This window comes from Raphanus sativus, chromosome 3 (genome assembly GCF_000801105.2).
Source record: "Raphanus sativus cultivar WK10039 chromosome 3, ASM80110v3, whole genome shotgun sequence".
NCBI classification, from domain to species: Eukaryota; Viridiplantae; Streptophyta; class Magnoliopsida; order Brassicales; family Brassicaceae; genus Raphanus; species Raphanus sativus.
Genome location: NC_079513.1, coordinates 7,289,378 through 7,307,780, shown reverse-complemented (window position 1 = coordinate 7,307,780; position 18,403 = coordinate 7,289,378). Strand labels below are relative to the sequence as shown.

The following is an 18,403-nucleotide window of genomic DNA, read 5'->3' as shown; positions in this document are numbered from 1 at the left end:
AAATGAAAACAAATATAAAACAAATGAGTTTTGTGTATCAAAAATAAGAGAGAACATGTTAAATTGAATTAAAAGGCAATGATAGACTGGTTTTTGGTATTGGTTATTTATGATGGTTGATAATTTAGATGATAATATTATTTTGTAATTAAATAAAAACGGTGATGATGTTTGAGGTATTATATATTTTTAAAAAATTATAATTGTATTTTGTAAACGATTGGTATGATAGAGTGACAATTTCGAAAAAATAGTTTTGTGTTTGAAAAAGTGATGTTTGAAAACTTTCAATAAAATAAGATGTAAAGGACTCATGCATATTCTTCTGTCATTATTCTAGCAATGGTATTTTGTTGTATTCTATTAGTGTCATTGAAAATACGAACCCATTACGAAATATAATGATAAGGTCGTAAATAATGAATATGTCTGAATGTATACGAAATGATGCAACAAGCGAATTCTAATTCATCTAGCTTTGCTATATAAATATGATGATTAATGAGCATCATCACCATCAGGAGTGTGTATTATCAATTATTAAGATTTCTAGTTTCTCACATAATTTTTAGCATCAGGAAAGCATTTCAATGAGGTCATGACAAGGTATACACCTCCTAATTAATAAAATAACAAACAAAGAGCACACAGCTTATTACTCAGACTCACGAGGAGAATCTTTCTTAAAAAACTTTTTTTTTTTTTGGCAACTGGATAATTCATTAAAACTAAAAGAAAGAGTTATGGCCTCAGGCCCATTACAAATTGCAGAAAATTGAGAGACATGATTTAGCTAGTAAGTCAACAGGCCCATTCAGGACCCTTGAGACAAAGACAATTGAAGCAGAGGAGAAAGGGGAAGATGGAGAGAAAACCAACGAGTCGATATCCGACTGGATCCCAAAGAGTTCAGTCGATTTCCTTCTCGATGTGATAGCTCGAACGAGCTCTTGTGAATCTGTGCGAAGACAGATGTGGTTGATATGTAGAGTTGCTGCATGCAGTAAGGCTTCTCGGATCGCCAGTGCCTCTCCTACGATCGCTGAGGGGACGTTCCCTTGGTGAGCTGAGCCCCTGCTGATTTCGTTGGAGTCCCTATCGGTGAAGATCCATCCTAATCCAGCAGCTTTTTTGTCGGATCTCCAAGCCGCATCGGTGTTACAGAATACAGCTTCGAGATTGATCGATTGCGATTGGGGAGGGCTATTTGTGTTCATGGTTTGCGGCGGCTTTGCTGTTTGTGCCTGTTCCCACTCTTGCTGAGAGACGATTGCCTTTGTTGCAGCTTCTTGAGGGGTCACGACTTTTTTTCAAAGATGAGGCGATTTTTTGAAGTCCAGATCGTCCAACAGAACCACGGGAACGCATTTCCAATGATGCCAGTTGGTGGGAGATTCGTCCATTTGATTGCTTCCTTCATCATCTCTACAAATGTAGTGAGGTCCGTAGTGTCTATAGTGTCTTTCCATGGTCCCAATTGCCAAACGTCTTTAGCAAACTTGCACTGTATTAGGATATGATCGATTGTCTCTGTTTCTCCGCATCGAGTGCAATTTGTGTTTGCTAAAACGCCTCTCCTTTGCAGGTTCTCACCCGTAGGGAGGATATTCCTAGCAGCTTTCCAAAGGAAGAGTTTGAGCTTGGGGAGGAGGTCTGGTGTCCAAATGAGCTTCTTCCAATTCCAAGAGGGATCGAGATTTAGATGTGAAGTCATAACCTGCTGCTTTGCCTCCTGTAGCGAGAAGTATCCCGACTTCACTGAGTACTCCCCGGATTTCTGGAGCGGCCATATGTAGGTGTCAGGGGTTCCCAACAGACTGGGTCGTAGAGATAGGATCTGCGATGTGAGCTCGGGGAGTAGGTTGTCTATGCGTGCTCTGTTCCATTCCTTTGTCTCTCGGGAGAGGATGTCTGCCACCATAAGATCTTTGTCTAGTAGGAACACGGGGCCAATAGGTTTGAGGTTTTCCTCTGGTTTGATCCAGGAGTCTGTCCATAGATTTGTAGTCTCCCCGTCACCTATGGCTTTCCCTAGATGTCGGAGAAGGAGGTCTCTGCCTGCCAAGACTCCTCTCCAGCCATGTGAGATGGCAGATCCTGCTTGGACCTTTAGGAAGGATGATTTGTGGCAATATTTGCCGAGGAGGATTCTGGCTAGTAAGCAGTCAGGTGCCGTCAAGATTCTCCAAGCAATTTTGGCCAGCAGAGCGTGATTGAAGTCTCGGATGTCTCTGAATCCCAAACCACCCAGGCTCTTAGGTTGAGTAATTTTGTCCCATGATATCCAGCAAATCTTCCTCTCTCCATCTTTTTCATCCCACCAGAACCGGATTAAAACTGATTCTATGCGTTTACACAAACTTAGGGGGAGTTCAAAGCACGTCATTGCGAAGGAGGGGATAGCAGAGAGGACTGATTGGAGCATTGTCGCTTTGCCCGCTGTTGATAGGAATCTTGAGGAGTAGCTGATGGCCCTCTGTTTCATCCTGTCAACGATTGAGGTGAAGAGATCTTTCTTCTTCCTATCAAAGTGCTCAGGCAATCCCAGGTATTTACCAACTCCTCCCTCTTTATCTATGCCCAGTTGTAACTTGACTCGCGTTTTGATATCGACAGGAGTCTTTGAGGAGAAGGAGATGGATGATTTTTGAGCATTTATCATCTGGCCTGAAGCTAGCTCGTAGTCGTGTAGGATGTTCATTAAGTTGGAGCAGCTGTGAGCATTGGTCGTTGTGAAGATCATAGTGTCGTCAGCAAAAAGCAGGTGATTCAGTTTCGGGCAGTTTCTAGCGACTCGTAATCCTGGTAGTTGACTGTTTGCTTGTGCTTTTTTGCAGAGTCCCGAGAGGACTTCAGCACAGAGGATGAAAATGTATGGGGAGAGCGGATCCCCTTGGCGGATTCCACGTTGTGGGACCACATTGCCGACGACTTCATTGTTAAGGAGGAAGGCGTATTGCACGGTTGAGATACATTGCATCATCCACTGAATGAAGGTATCACAGAAACCCATTCTCTCTAGTACCATGCTGATAAAAGACCATTCGAGCCTATCGTAGGCCTTACTAATGTCTGTTTTGACAGCCATCGAGCAATGTTTGGTTGCCTTGGACATCTTTAGATAATGGAGCATCTCATGCGTGATGAGAACATTATCAGAAATGATCCTTCCAGGTACGAATGCTGATTGTGTTTCTGAGATAACCTCCTGTAGTATAGGCTTGAGTCTGAGAGAGAGAATCTTCGATATCACCTTATAGTATACATTACATAGGGCAATAGGTCTGTAGTCTGAGACCATCTTAGGGCTGTGGATCTTTGGGATGAGTCTTATATGAGTCTCATTTATAGAGTAGGGGAGTGCGCCTGTTAGGAAGAAAGACTGAATTTCCTTTGTTATTGCAGGTCCCACCACATCCCAATTGGATTGGAAGAAGCTTGCGGAGAAACCATCGGGCCCCGGAGCCTTGTCAGGATGAATGGCAAACATAGCTTCCTTGATTTCATGAGCCAAAGGTAATGCTATAAGTGCTTCGTTTGTGGCTTCCGAAATGCATGGAGTGATCGCTTTATTAACAACTTCTGATGCAGGGGGGTTTGTGGACGTGAAGATTTCCGTGAAGTAGTGGGAGATCACCTCTACAATTTGCTTATCATCGTGTACCGGAACTCCTGCAGTAGACTCTATTGTTGAGATCCTGTTTCTGGCTCTTCTGCCCTTAGTAGCTGCATGGAAGTAGCTGGTGTTGCGGTCGCCCAGGGTGAGCCAAAGTTGCCTACTTCGTTGCTTCCAATATTCTTCCTCCGACTTGTAGGCGCGTAGCAGGTCTTGATTGATTCGGGAGATGGTCTATGTGTCTGTGTTCCTTGCAGCCATAGCTAAGTCTAGCTCTTTCCCCAGTTCACTAATTTTTTGCTGACTGTTTATGTAGAACTGTTTGCTCCATTTAACAATAGCCTTTCTGCAACTGCTGATTCTGTTTGCAACTGGCAGGTTTGAGTTAGCTTGCCAAGCAGCTTCCACAAGGACCCTTATTTCCTCATTGTTTCTCAGCCGCCGATCGTATCTGAAAATACCGGCTTTCTTCTTCTGCTTTGAATCAAAGGTGGTGAGGAGGGGTCTGTGATCTGAGGCTTCAAAAGGTAGGTAGTGAGCTCTACCATTTGGAAATAGATCTGACCATGAGCTGTTTACTAATGTTCGATCCAATCTGCAGTGCACCAGGTGTGAGTGTCTTTGTCCTCTCCAAGAGAGGAAGTCACCGGTGTGTTTTAGATCAAAGAGATCACAGGAAGATAGGAATGATCTGAACGCATTGAAAGTACTCTCGGGTCTCTCCCTGCCTCCTGCTTTTTCGGAATTATCAGTTATTTCGTTAAAGTCTCCCATCAAGATCCAGGGGTTATCTCGGTCTGCTCGAAGCCTTGAGAGAGAGTCCCAAACGCCTTGTCTGTTTGATTGCTCTGGAGCCCCATATACAAAGAGACTTGAGAAGGAGGTTCCTTTGTAAGTGATTTCCGTATCAATGTAGTTGCAGGACGTTTCATTGATTTGAATGTTAATGTCGCTTTTCCATAGCAGGGCGAGTCCTCCTAAGCCTGGCGTAAGGGGGGAGACCAAGTAATGGTTTTCAAAGGCGAGAGATTTGAGTTCCGTCATCACCATATCGTCTTGGTTCTTAGTTTCAGAGAGGAAGATGATATCAGGGGAGCATTGTTTGGTTAGTGTTTCGAGCCTTTGGACTGTCTGTGGGTTCCCCAATCCACAGCAGTTCCAGCTCAATAGGACTAAGGAAGACGACGAGGAGGGGTGGGAAAATCCTGTGGGGATGATCCCGATGTTCCATTTGCAGGAGCTGTAGTTCGCCTTGAGGAGCTGCTCGGTGCTCTCGATGGAGTCTTTCTACTTCTTGAGAGAATTGGAGAGGCGTGGGGGAAGCCGTGTCTCGATCCCGCTGATTGCGCTTGGGCTAAGAGTCTCCCTGAAGTTGCACCAATGAAGGAGCGTGGGGCTCCTGCTGTTCTTCTACTGCGTCCAGATTTTTCGATGTTTCTCCTAGCCGACAGCATACTTCAGTTTGTGGCAGGCACCAGAGGTGGGAGTGGTGTAGTCAGATGAGCTGCTGGAACAGCTTCATGTTCCCTTGCAAGGTTACGTTGCGCAGTTTCTATTATTTGTGTCGCCGTGTCTTCCATCAGGCCGTTCTCCTCACTGCGAAGGACTCGTTGGAGTCTAGCTGCACTTTCCCTAGGGTCAGGATGGTTAGTGTATTGGAAGGTGACCTCCCTTAGGTCCTCCAAGACAGCTTCCCTTGTAGGGATTCGTGGGTCTTGTGGAAAGTCGCAAACAGCCAGGTTCCTTTCTAGTGGTGGCCTGTGTTTGGGGGTCTGTTGCTCCTGTGCAGGAGATGTTACCTCACGTTCACTTAGGTTCAAGGCCTGTTCAGCGTGGTTGTGATTCTTTTCTCTCCAAATCTGATGTGTAGCAGTGTGCCTCACCTCTCTTTTGTTGGTGGGCTCAGATGGCAGAGTATGATATCGTGAGGGTCCTTGCAGGTTCTCATGTTGAGCGTGCTGATCATTTTGGATACTGGCAGTGATCTTGTTTGTCAAAGGTCTCACTCTACTTGGAGGGAGTGCTAGTCTTTCTCCAAAGGGTCGTCCGTGTCGGTCTACTCTGTCGTTGAAAGCAGTTCTCTGCTCGTTGTTTCGGCGTGAAGAGCTTAGAGCAGGGGCTCTTTCAATCTGTTGTCGGTTCCCAGTAGATCGGTGGGTCTGTGTAGGTGCGCTGAGTCTTGCATGAGGGCAGTTTCTTGCAAGGTGAGAGAGTCTATTACAGACTGGCAGTGGTAGTCTAGTGCCTCGTACTCCATCTTGATGGGTAGTTCTTCACCTGTAGCGAAGTAAAGAACAGAGTCCTTGATGAGCGGCTTCAGTCCGTCGACTAGCACTTGAATTCTTGCGGAGGTTTTGGTGATTTTGTAGTCTGCCAAAGTCCCCAGTTCCTGTCCGATGTTGTAGATTGTCTGCTCATGCCAGAAGTGCAGAGGTATCCCCTGGAGTCGGATCCAGAATGGGATTTGCGAGGGAAAGTGTGGCGATATAACTGGTTCCCAACGCTGTAGGATCAGCATCCAACGGTTAAATTGATAGGGCATCCCTGCTAAGACGGAGGTTAAGTCTTCTTCAAGCTCAAATCTGAACTGAAAGCAGTCCCCTCCCAGATCCGAGCCAGTGAGGTTTCCTTTGAGATTCCATCCACGCGGGAGAGCTGAGATTAGCGCCCCGATAGGTTGCTCTTTAGGGTTTAGGACCCTTCCTATCAGAGTGAGGAGGTTGTCCATTATGAGCGCAGATGTGTCTATTTCAGGAGCTCTGATGCGTCTTCTTGGTTGTCCCGAGTGGTCTTCTGAAGTGTTTGCAGCCGCTTTGCCTTTTTCTTCCGATGTGTAGCGTTGGAGAGTCATTTTGGCGTGAATGAGAGTGGATTCCAAGAGTTCAGCTAGGTCAATGGAAGTGTAGTGGCGTCTGAGTCAAGCTTCACTAAGGGAGTACAGTCGACCCTAGTGCAGCATAAATCCTAAAGAGTACGCGAACGAGGGAGCAGCAGTGTGTCGTTAGAAGGAGGCCGTGGAGGTCCGCCGGGGACTAGCCTCCGACAGAAAGCGTTTACAACCGTCGATTAGGGTTTAGTTCTTCCAAGAAACCGGAGGTTACTTCCCAAAGAAGAAAGAATTTGAACTTGCAGACAGGTAGCAGTAGATCTCGGCCAATGGGAGCGAAGTGACCGCTGGATAAGTCAACGGGGGTATCAACGGACCGCTGAATAAGGACTTATCTCGAGAAAGTCGTCTGGGAGAAAAAACGCGTCCTTAAAAAGAAACAACTATCGCTTGGAAAAAGACAGTAGACTTACATTTTAATTGTTCTTTTTAGTAAATTACATATAATTTTTTCATGTTAAATATTTTATTTTAAACCAGCTTTAAAAAGTTGCTAAAAAAACTTTTAAAAAAGCTTATTTTGGGAGGGATTTGCTAGAGAACATAGATATTATACGCATTATCAGTGTCTGTTTTTGAGACCACATGATGTAATAAATATTTATATTTGTCTCTATCTCGTGGTTGTCTACTTGTTTGTACGGGTTTGCATCAAGCAGTTACTATATGCCATCGTCAATGAAATGACAAATAGATCAATTTCAAGCATTCCTTGATAGGATTATTAGGTAAATATTCATAAATGCATCTTTGATGAAACTAGTCGAACTTAGAATATGATATGGGATTTTAAGCTCGTTTTGCTATCACTAATGTCAGCAATAATATATAAATATTGTTTATCATTATATTTAGTTATTCTGTAAATTTATTTAATTTTATATTTTATTTACAACTTTTCAACATGCAAATTTTTTTTCTTTTTAAAAGAAATTTCTCCTTTTCATTATTTCCTGATTATAGTATCATTATCATCAATCAAAACTCAAATATACAAAAATATGTTATATATTAAAATAAATAGCCGACAAAAAAGATTAAAATAAATAAAGTTTTGATATATATGCAAACAAATCTCTATAATATTATTTGAGAAGTCAGTTTAATATGTGTCGCGCTCACGTTAACTCTCACAATGGTTGATTACATTGATACCCTTAATGAATTAAAAATATTACATTTATTACCTATTATTTTTTTAAGTTTCCTTTTTGAAATTTTCCATATAACATATATATTAAAAAGGAAAATTTATAAATTTTAAAAATCGAATTTAAAAACGAAAATATATGTATATATAATATGATTCATTAAAAAGGAAATTTCACAAGATAGTAGTATTCTATTTTAAAAATATTTTTAGATAACATAAATTATAATTTTGAAGTCATAAATACTTACTTTATATCTATTGTTTCTTAGATGAAAACATATATTTTTATATAATGTGATTTCATAAAAATAAATTTTAGAAAGATAATCTTGATATTTAAAAAGAAATATTATTTATTTTAAAAACATAATTTTAAACAATACAAAATATATATCTATCTATAATATAATTTGAGAAGTCAGTTTCTTATGTGTCGCATTCACATTATGCACTCTAATATATCCAAATGATAACTAAATCAATAGTAAAAATAACAAAATCGAGTAGATTTAACATAATACATGCAACTTAATATATTCACAACATGAGTAACTCGACTAATCCAACTTATATCTAATATCATAGATTAAACTACAATAATAATATATAATTTTATGGTAATAATTAATTTTATAAATATAAATTATAGAATGAGTCAAAATATATTAACAAATGAAAATAAAATATTAACCAACTGTTACAATTTAGTTTTTTTGTAAAATTTATATATGTAAGCATGAGACTTGATAATATCATCGTTATATTAATTTATTGAATTTGGAATTCGACACTTTAGTTTATCTTTTATTTCATTCTAATCACAATATATCTTAATTTATAAATAATCAACCTAAAATATATTTGCATATAAAAGATAACCAACCAACCAGTAACCTAAATGCAAATAATAAAATTAATCAAAATTTAATATAGTTAGAATAAAAGATATTATAATCGAATTCAAAGAAATAAATGCAAATCAATATATCCAATGAATTCAAAGAAATAAATGCAAATCAATATATCCAAATGATAACTAAATCGACTGTAAAAACAACAAAATTGACAACTTATAACATATCTAAAATCGAATGTCTAATTAAAGTAATATAATATTATTAATATAAACTATGCATACAATTATAAATTAATATAAAATTAAAAATAAATAACAATTCATTATTATAGTATTACTATATAAATACTTATACCCGTGCATGAGCACGGGAAAATCACCTAGTTAAGAGTAAGTTTCAAAAAAAAGAAAAAAAAAATAAGAGTAATATCAATTGAGAGTAATAATAAGAAAGAGAGCACAAATTTCATAGAGAAGAATAGGGCATGTCATAAAAAATAAAAGCGAAGTTCCCTCTTATTATAAAAAAGCGACCAGGCTTGTTTTCTAGCAATGATTCGGTCTACTTTATCATATTCTCTCTTCTTTTGTAATTTTATTTTATCCTATCTATTTATCGTGTACCTAAAATATGTCCCAATTATCTATGTTTCTTGATTTCTACCCTCGTACACAAAACAATAGTAGGGTAACATGTTTTCCGTGATGTTCGATCATCGGTAAAATTGTGAAATATCAAGAGTGATGTTTCTTATGGAAACATCCATCTAAGCTATTATATTGTTAAGCCAGAGAGTTATAAAAAAAGTTATTATTTTGTTGTTGACAGCCCGTTATTTACAGCTGTAGATGTAGTAGTGCAGAGGGAGGAAGTATCCCTATTTAAATCATCCAACGGTAGAACTAGATCAATAAATACAACTATACAAGTACATACTAGTTGATAGTTTTTTTTTGTAACTTACATAGTTGATAGTTCTGTCTACAAGCAACATCGATATTTACAATCTTTGTTCAAAGCATGGGAGAATATTAATGATACATATTTTTCTTTTTCTTTTCAAAAATTTGAACATACATTTACATCATTGATACCAAACGAGTTTATGATCATGCGAAAGAGGATTTATAAATATGAATATATGATATTCAATATATGGTGGATTTGTAATAGTATTGTATACTCAACTGATAGCCAAGTGAAAATGTTATAATGTTTTTTTTAATGTTATAAGTTTTAACTTAGGCATATCTTAAAAATAGTGAACGAATCATTTGCTCGAGAACCAAAAGCGCACTCGTGCGAGCAAAACGTGACTCGCCGTTAAACCATGTGATTAGACTTATTTGTTTTGATTAATTTGCGATAAAACCATTTGAGAAAACAACAAACAAAGTTAAAAATAATAAAAATATAGTCACTCCTGTTTACCTTATGGTAACGCGGCATTGATTTTCAATTCTTTGATTTTTTGTGTTAGAAATCTTTCGACGGAGACATTATTTATACTTATTTTCTTTGTTTGGAAATCAATTATATACATATCCCATTCCCAGGAAGGACGGTAACTTAAATTTTTTTTTTCGAATTGTTATTTGACGAATTTTTTTTTATAAAACCAACACCTAATCACTAATTTACCCTTTCAAGGTACCTATTTTTGTTATAAATTCTCATGAATAAGCAACAGTAATATTGGTAGTGGTATACAATATGTTTACTATGTATTCTTTAAATAAATTTTGGATACTTTGGCAAATAGTTTACTTTAAAGCTTTTACAGCAAAAGAAAAAAAAAGACAGACAAAACCCAGAGTAGTATATAGTATAAATTTGATTCTATGTTGTCACTCCCAAAACAAAATCTCTCACAAGTAGCTATCAAGAACAAAGCGAAGGGGAGTTTGCTTGGTCTTTGCTCATCATCCTCTTGCCTTGAAATACTACTTCCTGTCTCCCTCTCTGTCTACACACAATCACACTCTTCTATTCCTTTTTTTTTTGAACTTTCAATCTTCTATTCCTTTCTCTCTATATATATTATCTAGTCTCTCATTCCTTTTCACTAGTATTGGTCTCTACACAAAGAGAGGACAAGCAATGGAGAATGTTGAGAAAGCAGTGGAAACCGTTGTTGTTGGGAACTATGTGGAGATGGAGAGTGAAGGGAAAGACTCAGACATGAAATCTAAGCTTTCCAACTTGTTTTGGCATGGCGGTTCTGTCTATGATGCTTGGTTCAGCTGCGCTTCCAACCAGGTACGTCACCTTTACTGTATTTTGTAGATGAAAACAAAAAGGTGTCGGTTTTATACTCCACTATGTGTAACTTGATGAATATGTCTATTTTCTTTAGGTGGCGCAAGTGCTGTTGACTCTTCCATATTCATTTTCACAGCTAGGGATGCTCTCAGGAATTCTGTTTCAGCTCTTCTACGGCCTCTTGGGAAGTTGGACTGCATACCTCATCAGCATTCTTTATGTCGAATACAGAACAAGGAAAGAGAGAGAGAAAGTTAACTTCAGAAACCATGTCATTCAGGTAACAATATAAAATTATTCTAGTTAGCTCTTTTCGACATCCTGTTGCATTTGAAAACATATATATATACTAATTACATGGATTTTTTTTACAATGTGAAGTGGTTCGAGGTTCTTGATGGATTGCTTGGGAAGCACTGGAGGAATGTTGGGTTAGCATTCAACTGCACCTTTCTTCTCTTTGGATCTGTCATTCAGCTCATAGCTTGTGCCAGGTACTTACTACTAATCATCCAAAATTATTTATTGATCAGGAAAAGAAGACTACAATCCACATATATGTATATATATTTCTTTTCTTAATGAGATCAATGATGATTTGGTTTTAATGAACAATGAATGAATGTGCAGCAACATATATTACATAAATGACAATCTGGATAAGAGGACATGGACATACATATTTGGGGCATGTTGTGCAACCACAGTCTTCATCCCTTCCTTCCACAACTACAGGGTTTGGTCTTTCCTTGGACTCTTGATGACCACTTACACTGCTTGGTACCTCACCATTGCCTCCATCCTCCATGGTCAGGTAAATTAATTACTGAAGGAATTTTTTTATGCTTTGGTAATAGTTTTACGGTGGGATAGATTAGCTGGTGATGTTGTAGCTTAAGGGGACTCAAAAACATCAACAAAGTTGTCTTCTTTCTTGTGTTTTTGGCCCTTTTGTCTCAAGCAACATGTGGTTGGGACCACTTTTGCCCAAACCTATATACATTGGTGTCAGACATGGTTTAATGCATCAATGATACATTGCTTATAAGTTATAATACAGATATATGAAGCTGTTTGAGATTAATAATATATATATGTAACAAACTATATTGGTATAATAATAGGTAGAAGGAGTGAAGCATTCGGGACCAAGCAAGCTGGTGTTATACTTCACAGGGGCCACAAACATTCTTTACACATTCGGTGGTCATGCTGTTACAGTGTATGATCTTTTAACTTTTTTAACCCCATTAATCCATGTATCGCTAAGGGTATAATCGGTTACAGAGATTGATGAAAAGGACCACTCCCTTTCTTTGTTTTTTGTTTTTTATTGACACGACACATTTACTTCAGTTAAATATGTAAATTGAATATGTGTTCATGTGTTGTTGGAGCAGAGAAATAATGCATGCGATGTGGAAGCCGCAGAAGTTCAAGTCTATTTACCTGTTTGCGACTCTGTACGTCCTAACGCTGACCCTGCCTTCTGCGTCTGCGGTTTATTGGGCGTTTGGCGATTTGCTTCTAAACCATTCAAACGCATTCGCTCTCCTCCCAAAGAACCTTTTCCGCGACTTTGCAGTTGTGCTCATGCTCATCCACCAATTCATCACGTTTGGGTTCGCCTGCACGCCTCTATACTTCGTGTGGGAGAAGCTGATAGGCATGCATGAGTGCCGGAGCGTGTGCAAGAGAGCCGCCGCGAGGCTTCCTGTGGTTATACCCATCTGGTTTCTGGCTATCATATTCCCTTTCTTCGGCCCCATCAACTCAACCGTGGGATCACTCCTCGTCAGCTTCACCGTTTACATCATCCCTGCGCTGGCTCACATCTTCACCTTCCGCTCATCCGCTGCACGTGAGAACGCTGTGGAGCAGCCGCCGAGGTTTCTAGGGAGGTGGACAGGAGCTTTCACCATCAACGCATTCATTGTGGTGTGGGTGTTCATAGTTGGGTTTGGGTTCGGTGGTTGGGCTAGTATGATAAATTTTGTTCACCAGATTGACACCTTCGGACTTTTCACGAAATGCTACCAGTGTCCTCCACCAGTAATGGCCTCACCTCCTCCGATCAGCCATCCTCATGTCAACCACACTCGTGGCCTTTGAGCAACAATGAGCAGACACGAAGGGTGGTTTATTCCACGGAGATAGATTTGGGTTCGTTTGTTTAGATTTTTACCAAGGCTTTTTGTTGTTGTTTCTTTTTTGGTTCTTCAAATTTTACTATCGTCGTTCATGTTTGGAAATTAAAGAGGACATCTTAATCTGTTAACACATATAAATACCACAATCTATTTTATTAATTTTGCAGTGTGCCCTATTGATATATGTTCTGTCCAATTATTTTTATTTTTATTTTAAGTGGTTACTTATTATTCCTTTTATATAATACAACCATATCTAATTAATTATATTTAAATACTAACACGTTCTATTTCTTCTTAGCCTTCGGATTCTAACACGTTTTATTTCTATCTAATAAAAACAGTTAATTACCTTTTTTTCTTCACAACAAAGTTCCATTAACAAAAATCATTTATGACTATTGGTTAACAAAAAAATCAGAAAGACTCCTCAAACCACTAATGAATTTCTGTTAGGTTTCGATGACGCTCAATAGAGTCTGATTATTATTTGAAGTGTACCTTATTGATTCAGTTGACATTAACAACTACAACTAAATAAACATGATCGTCCCATTTGTAATGTTTTGAGATCAATGCTTCCAATACTAAACACATGGATCTTCGCGTGAAGTTAACCTTGGTCAGAGAAAGGTGAAAATAAGCGCAAGTAGAAGTGTTCCGTGTTCGCTAGGGTCAGTATCAGAGATCTGTAAAGGCATGGATGTTGGTGCGGACCATGGATTCATATCATATTTGTATTCTGGGTTTATGGTTCTTGCTGGTGGTGTCATTGGTAAAATCAAACGGCAAAAATCAGAAGCCACTGAGATATTGGAGAAGACAACCTCTTTTGCCGTGTTATAATCATAGACGTCCACGTGTCTTAATCATAAAGCTTCGCTGTTAATTTAAATAGGGATATTTTAATTTTGGGCTGGAACGATTGTAACAACTCTAAATCTCCGTATCATTTTCCATGCCTTTTAGGTTTTAGGTTTTTGATAAAAATGGTTAACAACATTTTTTAATAAATATTAATTCCATCACAAAAAATTATGGGAACTAGAATATTTGACCTGAAATTATTGTAAAGACACATTTTAATATTGTTTTTTATTCATAACAGCCCAAAAAATTATGTAAAAACAGTTTTCTCAGAAAATGATGTTAGCGGAATCACTAATATCAATAACATATCGTTCTAAATATTTGCATACAAATATTCATTTGTATACATATATTTAATTTCACTTAGTTTATAACTATCAGTTTTTTATTTTTATATAAAAAATTGATTGACAAAATAATTTATCATACCTAACCTATTTAAGAAAATATAGAGTCATCTACATGTACAAAATTTAACATCACCAAAAATATTTATAGTCATAAACATAAACAAATTTAAAAATTTACATGTCCTCATTTTGGCCAAACTTTATCATATAAATTTTTTAAATGATTTGGTATGTAGTATAGTCAAATAATATTATTTATATTTTTAGGAAAATGATCAAAATTATATCTGTGCTTTCGGTTAGTTATATTAAAACTGCTTCTTCCTTTTTAACAGTTTTTACATGAGCCTAATAATAATAGTATATATAATCATACTATTAAATTAGAAACATGTTCAATTGATAAATAGTTGAGTCTAATTTGAAAATACATATAACTTATTAATATAACTGCAACAACAACAAAGAAGTTCCACAATGATAAATTCATCTTTTCGGAATGTCATTTTTTTGTATATCAAACTCTTTATCATGGAATTGAAACTCCTATTTTAAATGTCTATCTATATCAAACTCCTTATCATACTAATCTCAATTTCAAATTTTTAATATTTTCTCCAGCTATATTTATAGGTTCAGAGATATGAGAGAAAAATTAAATATATCATAGAAAAAACTAAATATTTAGAGATATAAATGGTTACAGCCACGATTTTATAAAAATTATACTTTTATAAAAAATATAAAACAAAAATATATCCGTCCTTTTAAAGGCGGATCATAAATTTGGTTCAATTATTTGAAAAAATCGACTTGCGGATGTAGGTTATGAGTATTTTATTCGAGGTGGATGCGGATTGGTAAATTTTGGATTACGGGTACCCACTGACCCGAAAAGTATTTAAAAAATAAAAAGAAAGTAAACACTTTTTTAAAATATGGTAATTGTAAAATGAACAATTTAAATTTTTAAAAATATATAAGTTTTATTATAAATATATTTTTATATTTTTATAATAATTAAATTAAATAATTATTTTTAAAAAGTGTATAACCCGCGGATAACCGTAAAATTAAATAGGACGGATACTGGTACAAATTATTTTTATGCGGATTGTGCTGGTCATATTGTTTGACCAAAAAAAAATTGAAGTCCGCGGGTTTGCGGGTTCGACCGGCAACCAAGCCCTAACCGAACGTATACCAAATCAATTTTTAAATTATTTAATAAAATATATTTTGATTAAGATTACACACAAATATGATTATAAAGAAAAATACAAATATAATCACAAAAAAAACACAAATATGAAAATTAAATTAAAACAAAAATATACCCGCCCTTTAAAGGGCGGGTCAAAATCTAGTAGCACTTAATGGGAAAGATACGCCCAATGCTCCCAACGATTCGACCCGGCAAACTCTTAACTAAAAAATATATGAACGCTAAGAATACAGAGCAAAGGTTTGATGAAACCTACAAATATAAATTCAGATATAACTCTTAAGTCTTAACTAAAAAAACATATGAACGCTAAGAATACAGAGCAAGGAGAATTGTAGATTCATGAGCAAAGGTTTGTTGAGAATTCTAAGATTCTATAGAAGAGGCTCCTGAATTACCGTAAATAGTAGTATAATTAACTTTATAAGTTACAAGAAAGATCATAACCGAAGGACCCTTTTCCTCTCCCTTGCAGAGCCAAACTATCTTCAAACCACAACTCATGAATCAGTTATTTGTTCAAGAAGTAAGAACACAACAACAAGAAGCATCCTTTATTTATGATCTCATCTGTTCCCGTCACTGAATCAAGCAGCAACTTTCTTTGACGTGACTGTGTTCACAATGGTAGCAAACTCAGGACCCTACAGTCACATCAAAGTAGGGCTTACATGAGTTCAGTTTGTATTCATCAACCAAAGGTATGAACTTTACTTACTCTCATGGAGGCACACCAAAAAGAAATCCATCAAGGGACTCTCGCCCCTTTCCTAATAATAACGCAACAAGAGTTTGGATCAAGGGCACACGCGTCCGTGGACGTCTGTCTATCACGTGATGTCTTTGCCAAAATCAAATGTTTTAGGATGATGGATACATTATTCCTTTATACGAAGTTCATGATATATAGTAGAACACAACTGGATGTCACACAAAGAAAAAGAACACAACTAGATAAACACACAACAGAGAGACTTACAAAGAGATCACATTGTCTGAAAAGCCCTTTTTAATGCGTCACCATTTACTAATAACTAGGTGACCGGTACGCATCCTGTGCGGACATTGTACAGTTTCAAATTACGGATAAAATAGTGCTCAGGTTTGAAACTAATGGATTTTATATCATAAGACCACCGTCTTTGGGATAAAGCATCAGGCACAGTAAAAATGATGGTAGTCAATATTTTAAAAGGACGAAATGGAACAAAGTAACTTCGGTATCAAGAGATAGTTATTGTGTGTATGTATAATTGCAACGTCCCAAAAATAATTTATGTGTTTAAGAAGATATTTTTTTTTCCAAATCTGGAATTAATAGTGTATAGTTAGAGAAGTAACATATTTTACATTATCACTAATTAAAATTGGATGGTATATACGTTGTAATTATTTATTTTAGGTGAAAATTATTTTATGCATAAATTTGACTCTATTTATGTAGACATATTAAAAGAAAAGATAATAAAATTGAAAATATTATCCATAAATTCTATAAAGTATGAAGTACAATTCTCGATAAAAAAATAACCTCAATGAGAGACCTGAAAAAAATCAATTTCATTTTGTAAGAAATTGGACGGGTTAACATAATTTGAAAGATTTAGAAGTAACAGATTATATATCATAAGACAACCGTTTTTGGGATAAAGCATCAGGCACATGAAAAAAATAGATAACAATTAAGTATCGTGCCTACAGAATATTCTGAAAAACTTGTTTATAGACAACATTCAATGTTTTTGTTTCTGGCTTCCTTTTTTTACCAGTTATTAGGATTTTTAATCCAGATCTCGACTTAACTCTATATACACAACGTAGAGCTGACCATGAGAGAACACTGGCCTAGACAGAAACATTATTAATATCTAATCAAATGTTTTATGTATTATTAAAACTAAATTGTTCTTCATATGTTTTATGTATTATTCATATAAATATGTATTATTCAAATACAATTCATATGTTTAATGTATTAATTAAACTAAATTTGTTCTTCATTCAGTCTTTGTGGTTCAAAACTATAAGCCTTTTAGACATTACTTAATTTAATCTACTTTGATATTTAAATTATTATCATATACTTTGAAATATGAAATAAATAAATCACGCATGTGCGGACATCAATATGATTTATATAATGCATGTATAGCTATTATTATTAGTGCATAAGTGCATCGTAATTATACTTCACTCTCGTTGTATTTTTGTATCTTACTCATTTAGGTTTCTCCACATATAAGTCTCTCTCTCTCTCTCTCTCTCTCTCTCATAAACCTTTTAATTTTTTGAAAAAGATAAAAAGGTAATTACGATCATATCGTGCGTGCGGGCATTCATATGATTCATATGTTACCCGTCTAGCTATTAGTATAAATATATAAGTAGATTATAATTCTTTCTCAATCTCTGTGTATCATTGTGTCTAATTCATATACTACATGTTACGTTATTATTTTAAGTGCATAAGTGGATCGTAGTTATCTTTCTCTCTCTCTTTCTCTCTCTCTCTCTCTCTCTCTCTCTCCCTCATCGTAAACCTTTTTTTTTTTTGAAAAATATAAAAATGTAAACATTTTTTTTAATTCACCGATTATGTTTTAACTACCACAATTTTGATTTATATGGGAATGTTTCCTAGTTTAATATTTTATCATGAACTTTTCTTGGGTGAATTACCAACTAATCATAGTTTGCCAATTAATATACAGTTTTTTAAAAAATAATAAATTAAATAATAATAATTTCTGTTAAAATTTTAAAATAAATGAAAAATATTAGTAGATACCAAAATATGAAATTTTTTTAACAATTTTAAAACCGTCACAAAGAGTAAATCATAAGCACTAAACCCTAAACCCTTGGACAAAGCTTAAACCCTTGGGTAAAAATCCAAACACTAAACTCTACATTCTTGGATATACCCTAAACCCTTGGGTAAATCCTAAACACTAAACTATAAATCCTTGGGTATACCCAAAACACTAAATCTCTTTCTCTCTCTCTCTCTCTCTCTCTCTCTCTCTCTCTCTC

General features: G+C 36.2%; 1 protein-coding gene across 1 annotated transcript; it reads left to right on the top strand.

The window, feature by feature from the left end:
- Positions 1–10,352: 10,352 nt before the first annotated feature.
- LOC108847719 (auxin transporter-like protein 2) lies at positions 10,353–13,084 on the top strand. The gene is made up of 6 exons (XM_018621040.2): positions 10,353–10,772; positions 10,870–11,055; positions 11,157–11,269; positions 11,406–11,589; positions 11,900–11,997; positions 12,176–13,084. Exons 1-6 carry the CDS (start codon positions 10,614–10,616, stop codon positions 12,885–12,887), a joined length of 1,452 nt encoding a protein of 483 aa, XP_018476542.2. The 5' UTR covers positions 10,353–10,613; the 3' UTR covers positions 12,888–13,084.
- Positions 13,085–18,403: the final 5,319 nt, after the last annotated feature.

Coding starts and splice junctions, on each gene's coding strand:
- LOC108847719 (XM_018621040.2), top strand. CDS start 10,614: ATGGAGAATGTTGAGAAAGCAGTGGAAACCGTTGTTGTTGGGAACTAT. Junction 11,270..11,405: donor CAGCTCATAGCTTGTGCCAG/GTACTTACTACT, acceptor ATGAATGTGCAG/CAACATATATTACATAAATG. Junction 11,590..11,899: donor CCTCCATCCTCCATGGTCAG/GTAAATTAATTA, acceptor GTATAATAATAG/GTAGAAGGAGTGAAGCATTC.